A 23,091-nucleotide genomic window follows, 5' to 3' on the forward strand; every position below is an offset into this window, starting at 1 on the left:
AGAAAGAAAGAAAGAGAAAGAAAGAAAAAGAAATGGCAACCAGAATAGTCCAGTGGGTATTTTGAAGATGGCTTAAGAAGAACTCCAACCTGGTAACTGTCACTCTTTCTAACATTCAGACTGGGAATATATCTTTCAACATCAGCAAATGCACCAGTAGAAGAAGCACAAGGATTTCACTGAAGACAAATGAATGTACCTTGAAAAAAATACTTTAATCATGTATTCAGCTTAGATTATGGGATATGGCTTTCGTTTTTGCCTGGAAAATCGTATAGTCAATGACACAAGCTCAATATATAATGGAGAGCCTTTACACACTGTAGTGAGTTCCTTGTTCTGCAGCTTAAAAAGTAACACCAACTTTTTAGATCTCAAGGCTAGTAAAATGTCTAACACTTACAGTCTCCCTTCTCATGAAACCACTCCAGTGTAGCATTTCCAGACCTGCCCAGCCTCTGGTCATTTGGAGTGTGAACCAAATGTCTTTCTAGGTGTATGGTGAGATTTGGTGCAAAAACTGGATAAACATCTTTYTCTAGGTCTTAAAGGAATTAAGGTAAGTTGTAATAAATCTATGAGGTACTGGGCTCCAAGATTCATTAGGACTGTAAAAGCATTCAAGATAGCTATCTGCATTATTTGGCAGGATGCTTCCAGCTCCAGAAATAMAATTTACTATCAACTAGCAGCTCATATGTCACTGCTGCTACAACTGATGAATGAGCAAAGCACCAGGTGGATGATTTGGAGTTAGTTGTGTGTTGCTGTTAAAAAGACCTGAAGAAGAATAGGACAGATAAGAACTGTCCAGTAAAAAAAATAAATTTCTCTTTTAGCTTGGCATTTCATCTCCTCTGTGAGATAGTTTTGAATTGTTCCTGCTGCAATTTCAGTTATTTTTATTGGCCCAATATACAAGTAAGATTTGGTGAAGGAGGAAAGGAACCTCTGAAGGGGAAAAATGTTATCAGAGCGTCTTAGATATTTTGATCTATATCCATACTTCTTGATTAGAAAGCTACACTAAGATTGTATGGAGCATTTCATCTCCACATTACTGCTAGATTTGTAGACAGAATAAACTGAGTGGTAGTTTTTGCATATTTGGATTTGCATAGTTGGAATAAGGGCTATTTTCTGGTATTTTTTCCTAAAGAAACTGCTAACAAGAAGGAGTTCTCAGGATATCAAGGGCATAAAAAGACATATTATGAATTAAACAGAATTCAAACAGAATTCATAAAATTAAACAGAACAATATATTTATATACTCTTAATTGCCTTGAAAATGATGTCATTAAGCAGGAAAACACTGTTCCTCAGCTCTTGACTGAAGAGAAGGAGATAGATAAGAAGATGGATTTCACAGCCACTTGATGGGAAAAACAATGGATTATTGTGTAGGAAAATAAGGTAAAAAAACATAATCTTTTCTGTAATTTCAACAAGGAAASAATATAATGAGCAGATAAGTGATTTTGTGATCCTACATTCATACACAAATGAGTTGGATATACTCATCTCAATGAGCCATTTATATTTAACTTTTCTTCCATTCCCTATTCTTCCTTGGAAAGATAAAAACAATTATGAAATTGCAAATAAAGAAGTAGCCAAGAAAATTCAAGTCGTAAATATGAAGTTATCTTACAATAAAATGTTCTAAAATGCTAAAAAGTGGTTCCCACATTTCTGACAGGACTCTGCAGTGCTTTTTTCTTTTTTAATATTATTTCAATTCACAAGGGAATCAAAAGAATATCTGGACACTAATGAGCATATTCCTTAATACTACAGAACGGTCAGGAACACAGATCTGTGTCTGATCTAAGGACTGTCTAAAGCCTGGAAAGGTTATTTTCCCTGATTGCTACACAGAGCAATGTAGCAGAGAAAGTAAGCCAAAAGCAACCAAGAATAACTAAGGTAATGCTTTCTGGAATCCGGCAATTCATAACTGCTCACCTTGCACACAAATCAATTTGTTGTACTGTACCCTAAAGTAGAATATACTTTAAAGTAGAACATTTCCTTTGTTGCATCAGAGACAAGGATATTTCAGATGTTTCAGAAACAATGATATGTTGTACATTCTGTTTTGGTCACAGGCATCAAGAGTAAAGTATCATACTTTCAATGTGTATATGACTGTACTCAAAAATAGAGGTAAATAAACAGGCTTATTGGAATCAGTCTTCCAGAAAAGGATCTCACAGTACTGTGTGCTTTAAGCTGAAGTYGGTAGCTGTGAGCAGAAGTTTGAGAACATCATGTGCACATCATTTAAAAATCGAATATTCCACTTCCACAGTTATTCCCAGTATGTTCACTGCAGTATGCCATTGCTAAATAAGTATCACGTTATGTAAGATCTAATGGTGGAAACCATTTGCTTATGCCTCACCTGTTTGGATTCTTTCAGCAAAACTAATTGTGCAAAGGGTTTGCAGAATCAGTCCCCTAAAGGATAACTGGTTCCATTCTTTTGTATAGGCTTCAAATATTACTACTATTTTTGCAACATATGGCTGAAAGTGGCTACTAAAGCTGACTAATTCATAATTTCAGCCCAGGAGTTTTACAGAGTAATTTGTTACTAAGCAAAAGCTTCAATATGTATTTTGAAATCTAAAGTTAGTTTAGAAGTCATTGGGCAGCTTTTGCTAAAGGTTTTGTTCCTACCCAAGAATACGTGATTTCTTCTCTGTGCTTCTATTTTGAATTTTGTCAGTCCTTGGAGAAGTGGTTCTCCTCTCCCACCTAAACCCAGCTTTCTTTCTCTGGTACTACAGACAATTGAAAAAGAGAAGAAAATATTATTAAAAAGTGCAGTTACCTTTTGTGTTAGATTTTTTTTTTTTTAAGTTGAAAATATTCTGGAAGCACAGAGAAACAGCAATGATAGACAGTGATGTTTTGAAGAATATGACTACATTACTGTTCCTTTAAAATCGTCATTGCATTTGTCTTTGCATGTTTGCAGGATTTTCTTTCTGAGGAAAGATAATTGCTCCTCAATCACAACTATTATTCATTTTTCTCAAACACTGTGTGGAAGAGACATACATTTTCATTTAGATAAGAAAAACATGATCAGGTCTTCCAGACAGAGAAAAAAAAAGCAGAATTTAGCAGAAGTGTGCTTTATGTTTTATCATTTGTAACTATTTGTCATCCAAGAGCCTATTGTCTCTATTTGAACTATTTGCCACTGTTTTGAGTCTGATTCGTTTGCTTGATAACAATTATTGAGGGAATCTGTAAAAAAAATGTAGTATATTTTAACACTGTAACACTAAGTATTGAAAAATTAATAGTTTAGGAATTTAGTGGTAAAGCTTTTGAAAAATACAAAATGGCTTTCCGGACTAAACTGCAGTTGCTAGTTCAGGAAAAAAAAATGAAAAGAACATTTTTTTGATATTGAGGAATTATTCCATGTTTAATCTAAGGCAAACAATTGAGTTCCTGCGATCCAATATTTAAGTCAAAAGTGTCCAGCCAACACCTCAGGCCTGTGAAACATCTGCCATGAATATGGACCGCAACATTTATGGAAGGAATAAAAACGTACTTTGGCACACTYTTTTTTAAAATTTTGTAAAATAACTTACAAAGAAATAAGTAAGAATACATGAGTGCACTTTGCAGTAAACTGATAACTGAAGAAACCCACAATTCCTAGTGTTATTGTATACTGAATCTTGCTTTTGCTCTGTCAGCTATGGTCTGCTACAATTACACAAACAAGCAGGAATCATGTCCTGCTTCAAGCAGAATACTTTAGAAATCAATGACCATCCTCTGTTTAACCAGTCATTTAAAAAAGACAGTTAAAGGCTTGAAAAGCTGTAGAAGTTATACCCACAGCTGCTTCAGAGATAGGCAAATTTTTATATAAAAAATTAGCATTCTTATAACTCAGCCTTTTCACCTCAAATTAAAACCAATATGTGTAGGTAATTTGGTAATTCTGTAAATCTCAGACCTTTACAGGAAGCAACTCTCATGTCTCAGTCCCACTGGAGACATTTTTTTCTGTTTTTTAATGGTTTCTTCATTGCAAGGARATCACCAAGAAAAGAATTCCCAGAACCTAGGAGTCTCAAGTAAGTTTAAATACAAATGGCGGGGCTTGGCTAATTTGCCAATGCCCAYGTATGCTGCTCTGAGCCTCAGGGAGACTGTGGGAAGGAAAAAAAAATACATATTTAACCTTTGCCTGAATTGTGGATAGCTTCTGTCAAGGGAGTAAAGTAGTAAAGATTCTAATATACAAGAATTATTCATAAACGATCACTTATACTACAAATTCAGCTCAATTTGGTAAGAATCTTTTCCTTAAAATGAATAGCAGTAAGGAGAGAATTTTTCCATGTTTTCCTTTTTCAGGCAATTACATATTAAAATTCTGCATCAGTTTCTCTGATGATGAAGGTTAACATAGCCTCTATAATTTGAGATGAAACTGCCCATGTCCTTCACTCTTTCTGCACTTTCACCATCCCTAAGCAGCGTGAAAACACRGTAGTCTTCACCACTACAGGTAAAATTTAAAGATAGAGGTATCCAACCCAGTAGACCAGGTTAAACAGCAGGAAGGATGTAGGAAAAAAGACCCTAGAGTAAGAGTCGAGTTCTAAGATGTCTATATGAATTCGTCCTCTCCTCCAGGAGCCCGATTTACATTCTTCGTAACAACAGAAAAAGCTCTGGCAGTCTTTCCCATCTAGGCATTCGTAGACACATGCCTCTTCAAATTCTTGCCAATACATGGCATTGTTCAATGTGATGACTGTAGTTGGTGGTCTCATATCAAGGACAGAATAATTCTGTGGAGAGAAAAAGAAACCAATAAATGCTAAACTTGCATGGATGRTGCAGACGCACATATAGTAATCATGAGGAAAATAATAGAAGATATGAGAGATGAGCTGGGAATAACTGAATATAAGAATTCCAGATTTCGAGAGCATATTTCTTTCCCCAAAAGGCACTTTTTTKTTTTAGATGAATTTTCTGCAGAGATTGTGGAGTGGCAAGTTAAATTAATTCTAGATATATTTTCTATTTGGGTACAAGACATATATTTGTTAGTGATCATTTTTCATACTTAAGGCTTCACTTAACTGTCAGAATGTTATTTGCAACTTGTTTTAAACACTTGAAGCTACTACATTTAAGAATGGTGTGATAAAAATAATGAAAATATGTCCCCAGAGCACCTGTAGATGGCCTCATCCACTTCCTCTTCCTCATCAGGTGGCCTGTAGTAAACAAGCAACACAGTGGCTGCCCGTTTGGCCTGCCCTTTAATCCTCACCCACAGGCTCTCAACCCATGACTTCATCCTTTGCTATGGTAAGCTCTCTACGCTCTAGTTGCTGTTTCATGTAAAGAACAAATCCACCACCTTGTCTTCGTAGCCTGGACTTCCTAAAAAGCCTAAAGCYATTCACAACCACATTGCAGTTYTCAGAGCTGTCCCCCAATATCTCAGTAATTGCAATGAGATCRTGATCCTACAATCGCACACACATCTCGTATTTYGCTCTTTTCCTTCTCCAGGCTTTGGACATCCTTTGCTGGCCCTGGAGTTAGGCTGGTGTGAGTGGCAAGGCAGGCTTTCCCCTTCCTTACCACCACCTTATCTGATGATTCCCTCCTCCCTCATGAAATCTAGTTTAAAGCCTTGTCAATGAGCCCTGCTAGCTTATGACCAAGGACCTTCTTCCTGCTTTGGGAAAGGAAATCCACCTGAAATTCTTCAGTGAACTCCCTATTTACACTCTGTCAGCTCTTCTCTCACATATCTTCCTCTTCATGAAAGGTGTTTTACCACAGTAGTCTTCCAACAAACAGCTTGCTTCATCTCCACAAATACCACTTCCTCTGGAGTCACTAGGATATCTCCATCAGCTTCTCTGCCTGCCTGCATGACTGACAAAGCAAACTCCGTCTCTGTCAGCATGAGTAACAATGCTGACATTGTTGCACTTCATGGGCTCGTGATTGCTCTGTGCATTGACAACTGCCTGCATGAGCACACCTAACAGCACACTAASAAGCACGTCATGTCTGAGGACATGGGATCATCTGCATGTCTTAATGTATTCAGGCTTATTATATAGAACATTTTCTGTTAAAGCTGTGGGGGCACATGAAAACTTTTACTCTGTCTGTGAAACAAATAAGTGATATGGTTAGTGTGACTCATGGTAAACTTCTTTTTTTCTGATGCTGACCTGTTTCTACAAGTGCTTTGGTTTGGGACACCACAGTATTACCCAATTCATTAAACATGCTTGGTCTCTGAGCTAAGTGCTTGAGCTGGGATCCTTCTTCTTGAATGCTGATATCTACAGCACAAATGCTACATCTGAACAAGTCCAGTCAAGTAATTCTAGGGCATAATTCATCTCAAGATAACTAGATGGTTAAAATCTCTCAGGAGCACTGTATTATGGAATGCAAATGGATCCCAGCTCAGGAGGAGATATAACARATCTACTATTCATGAACAATCTTATCTCTGAGATTAGATGGCACAAACTGTGCCCTCGTGGTGTTTTCTCTCGTTTGTACACAAAGCTTGATTGCTTCAGAGTTTAATAGTAATTATAGGTAACTGGTATCACTGTTTTACAGTGTGGTCTTAAAATAACTAGATACCAGCTGAATTTGGACATTGCATCTAAYGAGTCTTGCTGAGATAGGTTTAGGACAAGGATGGTAGAAGTACAGTGGCTACTATCTCAGTAGCACTTGAATGATCTGCCAAGGCAAGACAATTCCTACATGCTTTGAACAGGACATTCCAGATCCAATGTTAAAACAAGAAAAAATATAACAATTCAGGATAGGAGTGCTTTCTAGGACAAAAATCAACAAGATTGGAATGTCATTGCATTAAATCCTAAACCTGGTTTACTGAAGCTTCMCCTTTTAGGGTGGAGTGACTAAGGGCTGGCAAAGATAAGCAATATCCTGAAAGGCAGAGATGCTGTTTATTTTATGTAGCTTCTGCCACAATTTGAACATAGGAATTGCTGATGTACAGATCAAGGTCCTGCTTGGATTTAACAATAGGAACCTTGACCATTGCATGATTCTGCAAAAAGAGTGGGAGAAAAAGTTGTAAAGGCTGCAGGTAATTTCTGAGCAAAAGKTGGAGAGTTAAGCCCTGGTGTCCTTTTACCTATATTATGATTCTTTTTTCTTATTTTTTATTTAAAAGAGGAACTACTACTCCATCAATGTGACATTAACAAAACAGAAAAGTCTACCAAAGAAAAGGCGTATAAAAAGTGTATAAATGCGATGCTTGCTGTAAATCATTTGTTGTCAAGACGCATACTTTCAATGCTATGTGAGCTTTTTAAATACATCATAAAATACATTTTAAAAAAAGCAGTGAATAGCATTATTTTAAAAAGATAAGCTAGTAACATTCAGTTAGCAATTGTAAATGCTGAACTTGAGCAAATACAAAGCAAGAAATGCAAATGCGGCTTTATCCAAGTTCTTATTTGCAGCTCATCATCTGAGAAACAGATTATCCAATCTCCTGATTAACCAGCCGCCTTCATTTTTATGTGGATTCTAGTTTCAGGTTTCACACAGTTTAGAGACACAGCTGTGTACACAGTTTCAAGATTGCTTTATTACAGCTATGCATTATTTAATAGTTGTCTGGAAGTTTGGGGAATAGAATTTATTACATTTGTGGATATAGTAATACGAACTGCATTACACTTGGGTGCCTAAATTGTTTGAAAATCCACCTGAAAGTTTGCTAAAGGTTTTGCAAATATGCTTAAATTAATTATTTTCTACAAAACTCAATTAGAAATCAGTATATGATACAACTTCTGTTTATAATGTTATTTTAATATGCAATGAAAAACTGCATTATTGTGTAATTGAGACATGCCAAATTTCTGAGATAAAAATAACATAATATTCTACACTTGACCCTTCTCCCTCCCAAATCATTTGATAAGTCCTTATAATAAGAAGCAGCTATGTTCCTCTGGCATAGCAAAAAAACAAACTGACCTTTTAACAAAAAAAAAAAGGAAAGCAGTATTTATAGAGAAGTCAGAATAAAGTGTAACATGGCATTTCAACTTCGTCATGAATTAATGCAAGTAAATGTCAACCATACATTTATGCCTCCATGGGTGTCACTGAATAAAATATTCTACTTACCATCACATGACCAAAACTGACATCAGGTAGCTTAAATGAAGATAACAAAAGAATTATTCAGAAGAAAAGATGCTAAATGCTTCATAAGCACCCAATGTTCGATAGCATTTCCTAAAATAAACTTCTAAACATGTTTGTTTATAAGATGCTTTCATACTCAGTATTGTATACATTTAGCAATATTTTTTTTAAATTTAAAACTACATGAAACTCCCAAAAAATGTTCACCCAGCTTCTGTCCAGTGTATATCTTTATTCACCTTRTTAATTCCATTTAATTTTTATTAGCTAAGTCATCCACTATTCTTGTGTTAACTTAATCTCATCAGTGTTGTAAGCTTTTATTCATATTCATTCACATATCTGGAAATACATCCTAATCGCAAATAAACTCATGATTTTTTCTTCTTTTTTCATTTGGTCTTTCTATACAAGACAGCAATTTTAGTTTGATTATTAGATAGTTCATTTTGACAAAAATTTGTCATCAGTATTCTCATTTGCCTTTTCTGCGCGATGCACTTCTGCAAATAGATTTTTTGGAGGTTTAATGGAGCTTTCATTGATTAAGCTTATGGTTTTAAGTTTTGAGCTGTCTCTAATTCATAATCTTTTAATCTATTAATTTTTCATTCAGTCCAGTTCAGTTTTCTCTCTGTCTTTAATTCTCTTCTTGACATTTCTTCTATTTGACTTGGTAGTCCACCACTGTGCAAACTGGCATCCTACATCTCCAGCTGTAGCTGGACTCAAACTATTCCAGCTATCTCGAATACACTCCTAATTTTGAATGGACAATCCACCAATCCACTTCCTGACTCTTTTCTTGCCCAATTCTTTTTTTCTGGATTTTTTTTTCTCTTCATTCCCCAACCATCTCATGATAACACACATGATTCTCCCAGTCAGTTATGAAGGACAGCACATAATTGTTTATACATGAAAAAATCTTTTTTTTTTTTTTTTTTTATTTAAACTGCTTGTGTGTGTGTGTGTGTGTGTGTGAGCGTGTCTTACTCCTGGAAGCATCTCTGTGTACAGATGTTCAGCTATGTATAAACTTTTTGTAAGTAACCTTCTAAATTTTCGTACTTGGGAGCATTTATGCATAGTTCAAAAAAAAAAAAAAACTGCTGGTTGATAGTGGAGAGATGGAAATCCCATTTGCAAAATTTGTATTTCTAGACCAGATAAGCCACAAGATAGCAGATGCATTTGAATACACATTAATATGTGCTTGCATAATTTTAGAACAAGCTGTGAATGAAACCTGTTTCTGTGGCAATCTCCTTCCTTCATAATTACCAGGACAGAACTGGAAAGAAACATAAGCAAGATTGTGCTTCATGGTAAGCAACAGACCTCACCTTACAGGTAAACAACTACTCTTACTATAGGTCATTATTTCCCATGTGCTTTCAGGGGCAGAGTACACCAACAACTGGGAAGAGCTAGGTGGAGATGAGCACCATGGGATTACAAACTTTATAAAAGCATTGCTGTGTGCAATACACATGCCAAAAAATAAATAAATAATAAAAAAGATTCCCTCCTACCGACTTTTTCTTCTTAGCACAGTTTGGTTTCCTGCAGCTCGAGTAGTAGTTGAGGGTTGCATACTCCATCAGAGCAGCAAAGACAAATAGAAARCACACAGTGACAAACAGATCCATAGCGGTGACATAGGAGACACGGGGTAATGACTTTCTTGCAATGGTGCTCAAAGTTGTCATTGTCAAGACTGTGGTAATACCTGCAGAGAGAAACTGGATTTAATTGTGCCCAGTGCCCTCTTTGGAAACAAATACACACAAAACAAAGGGCCAAAGTCTACACTGGTAATTATAAGAAACTCATTATTTTCATCTGATAGCATAAAAATAATGAAAAATGGCATCAGTAGAGATAGTACTATCTTGAAAACAAAAATTTCTACAAAAAAATCCATTTGCCTTTGTAAAACTGAAATTCCCATGGTTCTCAGTATTTTTTCTGCCACCTCTTCCTTCTTCCGATCCCACTTAGATTATATATAAGAATGAAAAAGGAGGAGAGAAAGAAGACATTTTTAAATAAAAAGTAAAAGCAGGAAAGATGGAAGAAAAAAAAAAAAAAAAGGAAAAAAGACACATTTGGCTGCAAAGTTCCTAAGCATGGATTTTGACAATGTGTTTGCATTATATTTTCATGATGCTGCCTCACCGGAAGGGTCACTCTACTCTTTCCTTCTGAATGATGAAAAATGGACTCATATACATTTCAGGAGATTCTTTATAGACATACCCCTTTTAATGTATTAAAAGCATTATTTTCCTAGATTGATTTAGTAATCATGAATCTACTTGTTGATAAATGCTAAATTTATCTTCTCTATTAGTTTATTTTCTACTCCTTGTAGTAAGTTCATTTAGTAATAATTAATCTGCTAATGAATTACTTGGTGTGAAAGATCCTGCAAGAATGTAACCAGTGCTAGAAGGAAGTCTATGGAGTGTCTGTTATTMATCTGCAAGAGTAGTATATGTCATTTGTATTCATTCCTGAGGAGCCARACTCTTTTCTTTCCCAGTTTTGGATTGATGTTTTTAATCATTTTTTTGTGAACTGCTAACCTTTCTGTAGTGGGGGAAAAAAAAAAAAGAAAGAAAGAAACTCTTCCTTGGTCAAGAATATAAAACTCATTCAAGTCTCAGGAGAGAACCTACTCTAAAAACAACATACTTACAAGGTAATTTTTCTTTTTATAATTAAACTGATATTTTGCAATGGTACTCAGTGTTTGAAATGACATATGGTGTTTGAAATTATGCCTTATAGTGAAACTACTTCTCTCAAACCACTCTCTGGAGACCAAGAAGTATCTGTGGATTACTTTTGATTATCTTCTCTTTATGAAAGAATGCCCACCTTTGATCTGTAATATTTGATAAGAACTACAGTCATCCACAAGAATAACTCTCCCCATTCAATTATCTTCCAGAAGAGCCAGTTAGAAAAGTATTGCCAAGGTCTAGACCTTCTTTTACAAAAAATGACAAATAATTTTATTCCTCAGCTATCCAAATGATTCTCYAGAAATGAAAGTGAAAAAAAAAAGTCAAAAAACCCAACATCCCAATAATCAAAAGACTAAAGCAAYGGTAGTAAGAAGTGTGAAATGTGCAGCATCACGTGGATTTCATGTGCAGATTTCATGTGGAACTTCCTATTCATATTTGAACTCAGCATTAGCTAACTGTAGCATTAACTTAACTGTTTTTTTCATTGAAATAACAGACAAAGGTGGATTCCCTGGCCTGAGGAAGGAATATTTTTACAAGAATATTTCACCTGCATTTCTGCAGGTGAAAACACAGATGGAAAAATCTAAAGGCAAAACAAACAGACTTCTATAATTTATACAAAATCTTTTGATGATATGAAACTCTATTATAAAAAAATTATCTACCATTTGAGAAAATGCAGTTTGTTGGCTGGATTAAAATGCAATAAACCTTACCAAATGAAATTCTAAATCATTCCAAAACGACTAGTAACTTGAAGAGAATTTTGTATCAGTTTTTGAAATTTCCAGTGCTTTAGAAAGCATTCTGTTGTTATTTCAACAGGATTTTAGTATCAGACAAAGACAGTTTTGAAGTAATCTGTCTTCAAAAAATTTAGCTGCATTGGTGTAAGTGACAGTGTGTGTTTATGTATAAACACCAGTTTGTGACATTTATTTTCTCTGAGCTATTCCATACCAAATATACTTCTTCATTAATAAAAAAGGACTGTCCAGGAGACCAAATGATCCAGGGATTTGTGATGCATGTTTTAACCTTTGGCTTAAACAGTTGTTTACAATTATTACCCTCTGAAAAATTCTTAGCTGAAAACAGTATGCAAAATGAAATAACAGGAATAGTGTTAAAAATTCTTTCAGGGAGGCTTAGTTATTAGAATATTCCTAAGAGTACTATCTCCAGATAAGGGTATTATCGTGCTGATGGGATATTGTGGTGGGTGAAAATGTACTGCCTTTGCCTCTGGTATCACTATGAATAGGCATTTCATCTCTCCATTTTCCTGAGTGCTTTTTTTTTTTTTTTTTTGCCCCCTTTTTTATTTTTTTGCAACGAAAGCGAAGTTCACCTTCTGTTAACCATCATCTATGTCTTCTTTTACAACAACACATTGTTGGGCTTAACATGCGCTGTATTTATCTACTGAAGTTTGAATTTCCTATATACTAACTGCCCAGACATATAACATGTTATATCTATTTCAAAAAGTAGTAGGAAGTGGCTGAAAACTTCAGTTTAGCTTATTTCCCTTCATCTTCRAGGAAAACACCCTATTATTTTCCAAGTCATAACATTTCTTCAGACACTTACCAGCTGCTCTTGACTATGAGCTTGGAAGAAGATTATTTTCATTATCAGAGGCAAGTAGAAACAGCAGAGATATATATTTTCCTGTCTGAATGGAAGGCACTGTAATCTGGGATGATAAAACACAGTTCTCATCCAACAGACTGTATTGTATTTTCAGTTTCTGATCTACTCTTCAGGTGGCCCAGAGTGAATCACATTATCAGTCTGGGCCTCAGCCCCTCGAACAGCAGGTAAAAAAAAGGAAATATGGTGCCAACTTTTAAAGAGCACTTTGATGCCTCTAGACAGTGCTGCTGAAAGGATGATTACGGTTCCGACTTTTCTTTTCCAGTCAAAATACCCCTGATTGCATTTAGTTTCTCTAGCACAGAAATAGCTTATTCCTTAGATTTATTCAGAAAGGAGTAAAATCCTGTCCTTCATATAACCCTGAGTRGTTGCCAATAGCATATGAAATTAATTTCAGAGAGTGAAGTGTTTCCCTGATGCTATTCCTTTATATTAATGAAGTTAGACTAGAGGCAGATTTGGTGCACTGAGCCTACAATTCATTTTAGCTAATTAACAAGACGATTTCAGTGGTTTGCCTTTGGCAATATTACTCACAAGTTTGCCATGTGCCACTGTCCAAATGTGGATGCGGGTGGTGGTGTTCAGACAGATTTACTGCATGCTTTATATGGGCAGACCTGCTGTACATGAGGAGCATCTGCTTCCTCTTCCCCAAGAGTCAACAGGCTATTGTCAATTTGGGAGCAATAGGGCTCTGGTTGTGCACAAGAAGGAGTGAGCAACATATATTCTCCAGTCATTTGACTTTATTCATAAGATTTTTCATGCAGTATTTTAATTCTTCACCAGATTTTTAGGAGTTAGTCACTCTATCCATTRAAGCTTCTTGTGATAGCTCACTTCTACATTCCTACTTCTAACTCGTCACCTCAATATAAACATTGATTCTCTTAAGTTCCGTCTGGCATTGCTGTGACTAGCGCTCTAAAAAAGTTCTGTGTCCAATTAATTGGGAAGCTGAGAGGAGTCATGTGGGGAATCTCACCAAGGGACAAATGTATTGATGCTGCTTCTGGAAACTTAGTAATGCAAGCCATTTGATGCTTTTTCCCTCTTTACACTTTACTGATGAAAACGAAGCATTATGAAAGATAATCCAAATGGATGCTGTGTTACTCTCCTCACATACACGGAGTTTCACACTCCTGGTTAAAAAAAAAAAAAAACAAACAAAAAAACCCCCAAACCCGTAGTAGAGCACAGCCAATCTTATCTCCACTGAGCCACATAATTAGAAACAAAAGTGTCAAGCAGAAAATCACATTTAATGCCAATTGTTTGATTTTATTGCCACTAGTGGCAAGTATACACAGCCAGGAGTGGGTATCCGCCCAGCTGCTCTGTGGAGCTTTCCCTACACTATCCTGGAAGTGGAGGGGGTCTGGTCCTGGGGTCTGTTGTGTTGCCTCAGCAGGAATATAAAGGAACTTTGGCACTCACAAACTGGGGATAAGCACTAAATATTCCTTTCTCAGAAGAGCATTGTAAAAAACAGGGCCTATGTGATGCCCTGATGCTTATTTGTCTGACGTGGAAGGGTATTTGGAAAGTCTAATTTGGATTTGGAGTACAGTTGTTCTGTTCAAAGTTCATCAAAGCAAATGAAAAGAATTAAGGGTCTGTTACATCTTATATCAGGAAAAAAAATGGACAGCAGAAGTAGCGCTGTATCTCTTAATCTTGAAAAACTCTGGGAGGAAATTTAAGGGCAAGTGCAAGGTCTTGCACTTGGGGAGGAATAACCCCGGACACCAGTACAGATTAGGGGTGGACATGTTGGAGAAGTCCAACGCAGAGAGGGACCTGGGCATCATGGTGGATGACAAGATGACCATGAGGCAGCAGTGTGCCCTGGTGGCCAAGAAGGCCAACGGGATCCTGGGGTGCATTAAGAARAGCGTCTCCAGCAGGTCAAGGGAGGTGATCGTCACCCTCTACTCAGCCCTGGTGAGGCCACATCTGGAGACTGTGTCCAGTTCTGGGCTCCCCAGTACAAGAGGGATGTGGAGCTGCTGGAGAGAGTCCAGCGCAGGGCTACGAGGATGATCAGGGGCCCGGAACATCTRCCACATGAGCAAAGGCTGAGAGAGCTGGGTCTGTTCAGCCTGGAGAAGAGRAGGCTGAGGGGGRACCTGATCAGCGTGTATAAATACCTCAAGGGCGGGAGAGAGGAGGAGGGGGCCAGCCTCTTTTCGGTGATGGACAGTGATAGGACTAGAGGAAATGGCTTCAAACTGAAGCATCGGAAGTTYCACAGGAACTTAAGGAAAAAATTCTTAACAGTGAGGGTGACAGAGCCCTGGAACAGGCTGCTCAGAGAGTCTSCTTCTCTGGAGATCTTCAAAACCCACTTGGACGCAGCCCTGTGCTATACGCGCTAGGTGACCCTGTGTGTGCAGGGGGCTTGGACTAGATGACCTCTGGAGGTTCCTTCCAACCTTAAGGATCCTATGAAATCYAGCAGTTCATGGTTTTGTGCTGACCAGATGTGGAATGGGGATCAATGTGAAATTATCTGTAAAATATAGACCAATATTAGCTAGTCTAAAACGTAGACACAGATGCACAGATGGCTGGCATATAGTGTCATTGTTGAAGCAAAGCTATGTCTAGTGAGGGAGCTACACTTATTATTTTTGGTAACATATTCTGCTAGCATTCAGCTGGAAGTTATTCAACTATTGATTTTCATTAGCAGTCTTACAAAGAAAAATGTTTTTAACCTAGGCTCTGGTGTACCCTGAATAGATAACCATGTAGTTGGACAATACATGAGCAAAGGATTTATAAAGCGAGGTCTAACTTTTAAAAGTCCCGAAAGAGTCCAAGGGAATTACCAGGTAAAATCTAATTGAAAGTGAAAGGGCTTCTAACCTTTTTTGCACTCTATTTTTCCTTTTCCCTTCAATGCCATCAGAGGGCTTATGTTAAAACCAGAGAACCTTCAGAAATAGTGGTGGCTCTGATTTATTAGTGTAGGAGAGGGATGGAGAGAAATGACACATTATTTTGCACAACCCACTAAAAGCTGCATTGTTGAATAAGGTATCTTCCTCCTGAGATTAAGTGCAGCACCTTGACACAGTATTTGAAAGAAAGCTCATAGAAAAGAATTCACAAAGGAATTAACAGTCATTTCCGGTAAAGACATTTATTTATTTGGGTGAAAATGGGATAAGGAATGGTGGTGACCCTTGAGCAGCTACTTAGAGTTGTGGAAGACAAAAAAAAAGGATTTGCACAAAAGAATGGCCTCTCATTTTGTGGATGAAGGCCTTTGGCACATTGCAGGACCCAAGAATACTGTGCCAGATGCAGAGTGTGTTTACTCATCTTCTGAGAATGTTGCAGCCTGTTCTCAGTCTTCATCCTTCAATGTGTAGCAATATCACCCTCTCAAACAATGGTGACTCAGTTGCTTTTATGAAAGCTCCCTATCTAATTTCAATTCTGAAAAGTCAGGCAGGTCAGTTCAATCTTTCTTAGTTTGGTCTTATGACTGAAAAGACTTAGAGAGTTCAGCCAGTCAACTGAAGGTCTCAAAGTCTAGTAGGAAAAAGCAGTGAATATCTGGGAATGGTTACCTCTACACTTGACAGCAGACACATTAACTTTAACTCAGGTTCTCCTTCTTGGGCAGTAGGTTTCTGAACTTGTTCATATTTGCAACTCTGGCCACACGGTCTAGATTAAAATATTGTTTTCCCTTCAGTTCTGAGGAATATCTACAATCATGTGTTTTGTTGCCCTTGATGTTGGCAAAACCTACAGATTTTCCTATAGACAGCAGAATAAATGGTCAAAATTATTGAACTTATCCTAAAGTACAAGGATCCATTCACTGGTCCTGAAATAAATAACCTGCTAAAAAACCTTTACCAGCAAAAATCTTACAATGTATTGAAAAACATGTGATTATTTATACAATTAGTGTGGAGATGAAATGAACAAGCTCAAAGCACTTTGAAAGACTTAATGTGCACTTTTTAGTATACATAGCACATAACAAAAAAGAAAGTTTGAGAAAGGAAGGCAAAGTGCAATGCATTTATTTTTTCAAAAATGTCTTTAAAATATTATAGTCAGTGCAAGAAGATAGCCATTAATTCTAGAATATTATGCAAAATAGTTGGCAGTGTCATTTCAAAGGGTCATTGTAGTTCACTTTTAATTACCGTGTTAAAGAAAGAATACCAAAGTCTTCTGTGACAAGTAGAGTTGGGCTTGCAAGATGTGGGAGCATTAATCTAAAGTATGTATCTAGTGGCCTTTTTGAAAGGAAGCTGACATTTTCAAAAGGCAGTGTAGGGACTACACAAAGAAAACTGAAAGGGAATTATAAAAAAGCTTACCTAATGCTGTTCTTGCTGGAGTGGCATCTTTTTTAATCCAAAAGGATACCCAGGAAAGAACAACTGTTAATATACAGGGAATGTATGTTTGGATAGTGAAGTATCCCATTCTTCTACTTAAATCAAAGTATATAGTCATGACTATATAATCACCTGTAGTAAAGCAAAGAAAATGAAAATTGATATTGCAGTAAGATACAGACAATAATTCACTGAGCTGCTAATTTTTAAGCCTCACAAACACACTGCATATGAAATACATCTTGGTGTTTTGAAAGCATCAGTAGAGCTCACATAAAATAAAAGTTAAGTAAATCTTTTCATTCTCCTGGAATTCCTTTAGCTATAGGTCTTTGCAGAAATGTTTACTATTTGGATAGCAGCAGACAGGGGCTCTCAGGAGTCATTCTTGACTAATAAATTTTTAGCTTTCCAGTCTTGGTACTTCTAGGTGTCTCCATGGCTACAAACATGAAGCTACTCTCATTCAGCAAATTCTGTAACCAAGCTACACAAACCCCTTTCCTCCCTCAGGCTCTGCCTGCCTTGCCCTTATTTTAAATGTGAGTGACTTTAACTTTCCTCTTTCAAGATGTGAACCAGGTGGTAAGGGCTCTTTCTGAGAGGTGAAGCATGTGCATGCCTACCATAACATGGAAGGTCATTTACAGACTCAATACAGGAACAAGAAGCAGTCTGCACAGTTTGGAAGGTCTCACCACTAAAAATCAAGAGCTTGTTTCTGTCAACATTTCTCCATGTCCAAATAGTAATGATCAATTCTAGTATCTGTAGACTATCAGAGGRTGAGCCTGGGAATAAAGCTCACTATTCTGCTGAATACTAAAATTCATAAAATCAAGGACTCTGTAAGAAGGCAGCTTAATCACACATTATAGAATCTTTTTCACAGTATCTCTACTGTTCACTGATGTGGCTCTGCAATGGATAATAACCTGTCCCTCTGACTCTTTGTCTCTGCTCAGTAGAGTCTAACAACCTTATCACCTGTCTTTACTCACAAGTGTTCCTCTGCTTCATAGGTGTTAACTATCCTTTTCCTTCAAATAGTCACAGTGATTAATCATAACAAAATTGAGTGGAGAACAATTTCTGTACATWGCTTAAAGTTTGTTGCTTACATTTCAGATACAAAGAATTTATGTGTTTGAATTATTTTTTCTTTTTTTTTTCCCCGCTTTTTTTTGTCTGACTACATTACTTGCTCTAATACATCACATCATGGCTTCTCCTTGCCTTTCTAGAATGGGATATTTGCACCATTGATGGTTTGAAATAGGTAGACAAATCTGYCCTGTTACAAACTACCAAAGACTGAAGAAACTAGGAGTGCAGAGGGATTAATCTGCAAAGGTATTTACATATGAYTCTCAAATAGGTACATAATGAGTGCATTAGGAGTTGAAAAAATATAGCTAATCTTCTAATAACAGAAAGCAGAAAAACAAAACCATTGAATATAGTGGGTGTTCTGACTATAGCTTAAGATTTCATAGAGAATATATTAATTCAGTAAAATAAATTTCACTCCAATTCTCTCTGAAGAATGCTATAAAATGAGTGAAGCGACAAAAGCTGTAAAGTCAAGAATAAATAAAAATCTGAGGGTCGTACTTGATAAGAGAAATCTAGAACACAAAACTTTCTCTGGCTAAATACATCACTCTGAGACAGCTAATAGGAAAAAGGTGGATATGCCAGTGGGCATATACATGAGTATTGCACCAGTGAAGAACATGGATCTGGGGAAACTGGATAGTGGTTCCAGAAGCACTGTTTGTTTCACATGCAAGGACAGAGCTTTAATGAAAGAGCTTGCTGCCACTGCAAGTATGAAGCACTGTTACATGCACTATCACTGTGTATTGAGCCTTGTTTGATGGTCATAGGCAGCATGTTACTTTCACTCCATTTTCAATCCCCAGCATTTTTCTCTGTGTGGAAATGGGATCAGGGAATGGATGTGGATTAATAAAACATAAATTCGCCTGGTTTAGTTTTAAACTACATCAGTTCCCTAACCTGGTTCACTGATAAAACCTAATAACCTGAGAGCTGGAGAAAATTATGAAGCATTTCACCTGTTTTGCAGACAGAAATTGAGGCAGAGATTAAATGGAAAGTGGAAATGGAAAAGTGCCAGCATATTTAGAAACTGATCTGATATCTTCCAGGGGCAGGAGTAATTCTAGACATCTGTAAAGCAGATTGTATGGATGATTGAGTCATTGTGTCCTCCTTTTATAATCAATATTAATTAATTAATTTTAATATATGAGKTTTTTTTCTACTGTTTTAAAGGTTCGCTTTAGACGGTGGTGACTGTGCCCACAAGATTTCCATTCCTCTCCAGTGATTAAAAAAGAGGGGCTAACTTGGATGGGGACAGTTACACTGTAGTCAGAGATCATCCAATGAATAAATCACATCCCTTGATCCCTGGATGAAGGCTTCTCCACAAAGCTGTGCTACTTCCTTGAGGGTTATCTAATCAAATTATAATAATCTTCTTACCCTTTTAAATGTATTTTAACTGTTTTCCTTTTTTAATTTCATTGCTAATCTTGCAACTGTAACATTGTAACCTGTAAAACCTCTCTTCTTACTCTTCTGTCTCCTCCAKTTTTCTCTTCCCCTCTTCCTTTCCCTGCTCTTAATCTATTTTTATTACAATATAACTTTTCATTTTTCCTTTATCCTAAATAAAAACTTGCCAAGACATCCCTTCTTTTTCAGAACATCTTTCCAGATAGATATATATGGGAACTGTGACTTGGCTTAATTTTACAGGGCACTGCAAATTCACAACAAAAAYTCATAGAAGTCAAAGAGATATATAAAGAACATGAAATGCTAGAAGAATTATAGGATTCCGCCATTTATTCACTTACCTATTTTATTGTCTAGATTACAGTCAAAAWTTCTCACAGTTTGAAAGGGAGACTCAATCATAGGAGGAGCAGCTGTGCATAAGAATTTATGTATTCTATGCTCTGTGCTGTTTTATAATTTAGAGGAATGCACTGACAGATTATATACCAATATATTAAGAGAACAATTAGGTTCAATAGAATTACTGGTGTAAAGCAGACATAAGAGGAGAATTAGCTGGCTGTCCTACAGTATTGTAATGGTGATTAGGGAGAAGCAGCTCAGAGACTATGAATACTGATGACAATACTTATTAGGAGGAGGAAATCACCTCTGCTGAAACACAATGCCCAAAGTGAAAGTATAAATGTTGGAATGTTGGGATTGCTGTAAAAAGGCAAGCATTTTCCTGTATAGCATGTATTAGCTGTATTTTTAATAGTTATARTAAATTAAGATATCACAGAATGGTTAAGGTTGGAAGGGACCTCTGGAGATCATCTAGTCCAACCCCCCTGCTCTAGCAGGGACACCTAGACMAKGKGTTACAGGGTGGCACCCAAGCAAGTTTTAAAGATCTCCAGAGAAGGAGACTCCACAACCTCCTTGGGCAGCCAGTTCCAGGGCTCTGTCACCCTCATAGCGAAGAAATTCTTCCTCATATGAAGACAGAACTTCCTATGTTTCAACTTATATCCCTTGTTCCTTGTCCTATCACTGTCAACCACTGAGATAGTGTCCTATCATTTGTCCCCTTCCTCTGTACATGCTCCTCTCAGGTATTTGTACATGTTGATAAGATCCCCTCTCAAACTTCTCTTCTCCAGGGAAAACAGGCCCAACTCAGTCTTTCCTCCTATGATAGATGCTTCAACCCCATAATCATCTTGGTTGCCTTCTGCTGGACCCCATCTAGAAGCTCCACGTCCCTCTTATACTGGGGAGCCCAGAACTGCACCCAGTACTCCAGGTGCGGCCTCRCCAGAGCTGAGGAGAGGGGCAGGATCCCCTCCCTCAACCTCCTGGCAGCACTCCTTTTGATGCAGGCTGGGAGCCCATTGGCCTTTTTGGCCTTCAGTGGCCACGTGGGCACACTGTTGACTCATGATTAACTTGACAACCAGGACTCCCAGGTCCCTCTCCGTAGAGCTGTTCTSCAGCAGRTCGACCCCTAATCTGTCCTGGTGCCTGGGATTATTCCTCCCCAAGTGCAGGACCCTGCACTTGTCCTTGTTGAACCTCATAAGGTTCCTCTCTGCCCAGCTCTCCAGCCTGTCCAGGTCTCTATTTGCAGCTAAAGGACACTTTGGTTCTTTTATCTTCAAGTAGGTCAACTTCTTGAGACTCTGATGTTGTCTCTTTGCTTAGAGAAGGTCAGGAATGAATGGATATTGGCTACTTTCTTTTGATACAGAACTCCAAATTGCATTGTTCTTATTGTTATTAAAGTCTACTTTATCCCTTTTAGAAGTCTGCATTATTCTCTGTGAATCTAAAAGCACTTACCTGCAGTCTAAGAGTACATCAAGGAAAGCAGCCGTGGTACATACATTTCTGACTTTCTCTACACAGACATAACAAAATTTGACARAAACTTACAGGGGCAACTAATATGCAAACCCTCAAATCTCTCCTCTCTGCTCATAAATCTAATAGACATTTCATCCTGTATGTCCTGCAGGCACAAGAACCCAAAGGTGGGAAAGAGTTTTTACACACTCTGCACTGTGCTTCGTTGCTGTTTGGTCAGCCTTTGATGCTCTACCTGCTATTAGCTATGTGGATTGTGCAATAAAGCCTTGCAGCGTAGACAAGACAGGAAAACCTCATTCTAAACTGCAAATCATTAAATCTGTGTACTTGCTTTAAAGTAACCTCCTGATGATTGCCCTGCTGGGGCTACTGGAATAACTAATATCAAAAAACTTCCTTTTGAAACTCAGTGAGGAATTCTACTTTTTAATAGCTTAAATAATTTCCCAAGAAGACAACCTTAACTTTTAACTGAACTATCAGACCAATTCACTGAAATAAAGAAAATTACCTTGAGKCAAGATAGTGAACTACATGTTTTCAATAACAAGAGCTGAAGGTGCATCCTGAGGCTGCAAATGTCAAGTAATAGCAAGTGCATCAATGCTTCCCATGCAGCCAGGATGACTATTGGCTATAACCCACAGGACTTGTTTTAGTTTAATTGTCTAATTCAAAAATAGGCCATTATTTGGAACAATAATGATTTTTAAGGAATGATCACTGTGGATTTTAATGAACAATGCCCATTTTCTTTGTCTATTGATGACTGAGGACATGGCTGAATGAATTGTCAGAAATTTGCCTGCAATACACTAAAAGCAACTCCCTTAAAGGTCTGAGTAGATTGGAATTGGTTATTTCATTTTACATAAATATTTTCAAAATACAAAATTATGTACTGCAAAGCATTTCTTTAATCAAACCACATTATACTTTCTTACTATGTATTTTTCACTCATCCTCTGATTATACTTTGAGGCTAGCAAGTTCTGCAACTTCAGTTATTGTAGAAGAAAGTCAAATGATGAATGACTTTACAAAGACTTTAACATGAAAATACAATCCATATATTGAGCAATTTCAGCATGTAAGTGAGAGTAACACTCTAATTGTTCACCACTAGAGATATAGAATAATGAGAAGTGATAGAGTTTATCCATGTAGTTGCAAGAGCCTGATTACAGGAAAAAAGAGAATAGTCATTAAAAGGAAGGCTCACCTAATATGTCACGAGTATTTCTTTATTGATCTATAGGCCTACAGAGAGTACACTGAGGTATTTTCCATATCATCTTAATAAATCTGATCTACTTAATAGCTAGAGACCTAATGCAATCTTCAGTGTTTTTTCCATTTTATTTCTACTTTGAAAGCTAAGAAAGTACCTTATTTAATCCTATCATTCACTCATCATTGTTCCTTTTTTTTTTCCAGTGCTTTCTCTGACCTTAATTTTCCAAAGCTCCCTGTTTTATTTCCTGAACTAGGTTTCTTTGCTTTCTTAGTAACCTGAAAGCTTGAAAGCTTCCTGCTGATTTGGTCACTGCCTATCCGGCATAAAGTACAGTCCTTGTGTTGCAAGCTCCTTCATTTACAAATCTTTGACGTCAAGAAAGACCTATAGTATAGGTAACGTGAGAAAAAGTGTT

The 23,091-nt window shown here is 37.1% G+C and overlaps 1 protein-coding gene across 1 annotated transcript in view; it reads right to left on the reverse strand.

Annotated features, from left to right (window-relative positions):
- Positions 1-4,487: 4,487 nt before the first annotated feature.
- GABRG3 (gamma-aminobutyric acid type A receptor gamma3 subunit) overlaps positions 4,488-23,091 on the reverse strand; it is a 47,157-nt gene continuing 28,553 nt past the window's right edge. Inside the window, exons 2-5 of the mRNA XM_026034243.1 lie at positions 17,015-17,167; positions 9,771-9,967; positions 8,215-8,244; positions 4,488-4,835 (exon numbers count right to left, since the gene is read on the reverse strand). Coding sequence (XP_025890028.1) covers positions 4,557-4,835; positions 8,215-8,244; positions 9,771-9,967; positions 17,015-17,167 — 659 coding nt within the window. The 3' untranslated portion in view covers positions 4,488-4,556. The remainder of the gene's footprint in view (positions 4,836-8,214; positions 8,245-9,770; positions 9,968-17,014; positions 17,168-23,091) is intronic.

This window comes from Nothoprocta perdicaria, unplaced genomic scaffold, assembly GCF_003342845.1.
Source record: "Nothoprocta perdicaria isolate Ctin4 unplaced genomic scaffold, notPer1 scaffold_140, whole genome shotgun sequence".
NCBI lineage: Eukaryota > Metazoa > Chordata > Aves > Tinamiformes > Tinamidae > Nothoprocta > Nothoprocta perdicaria.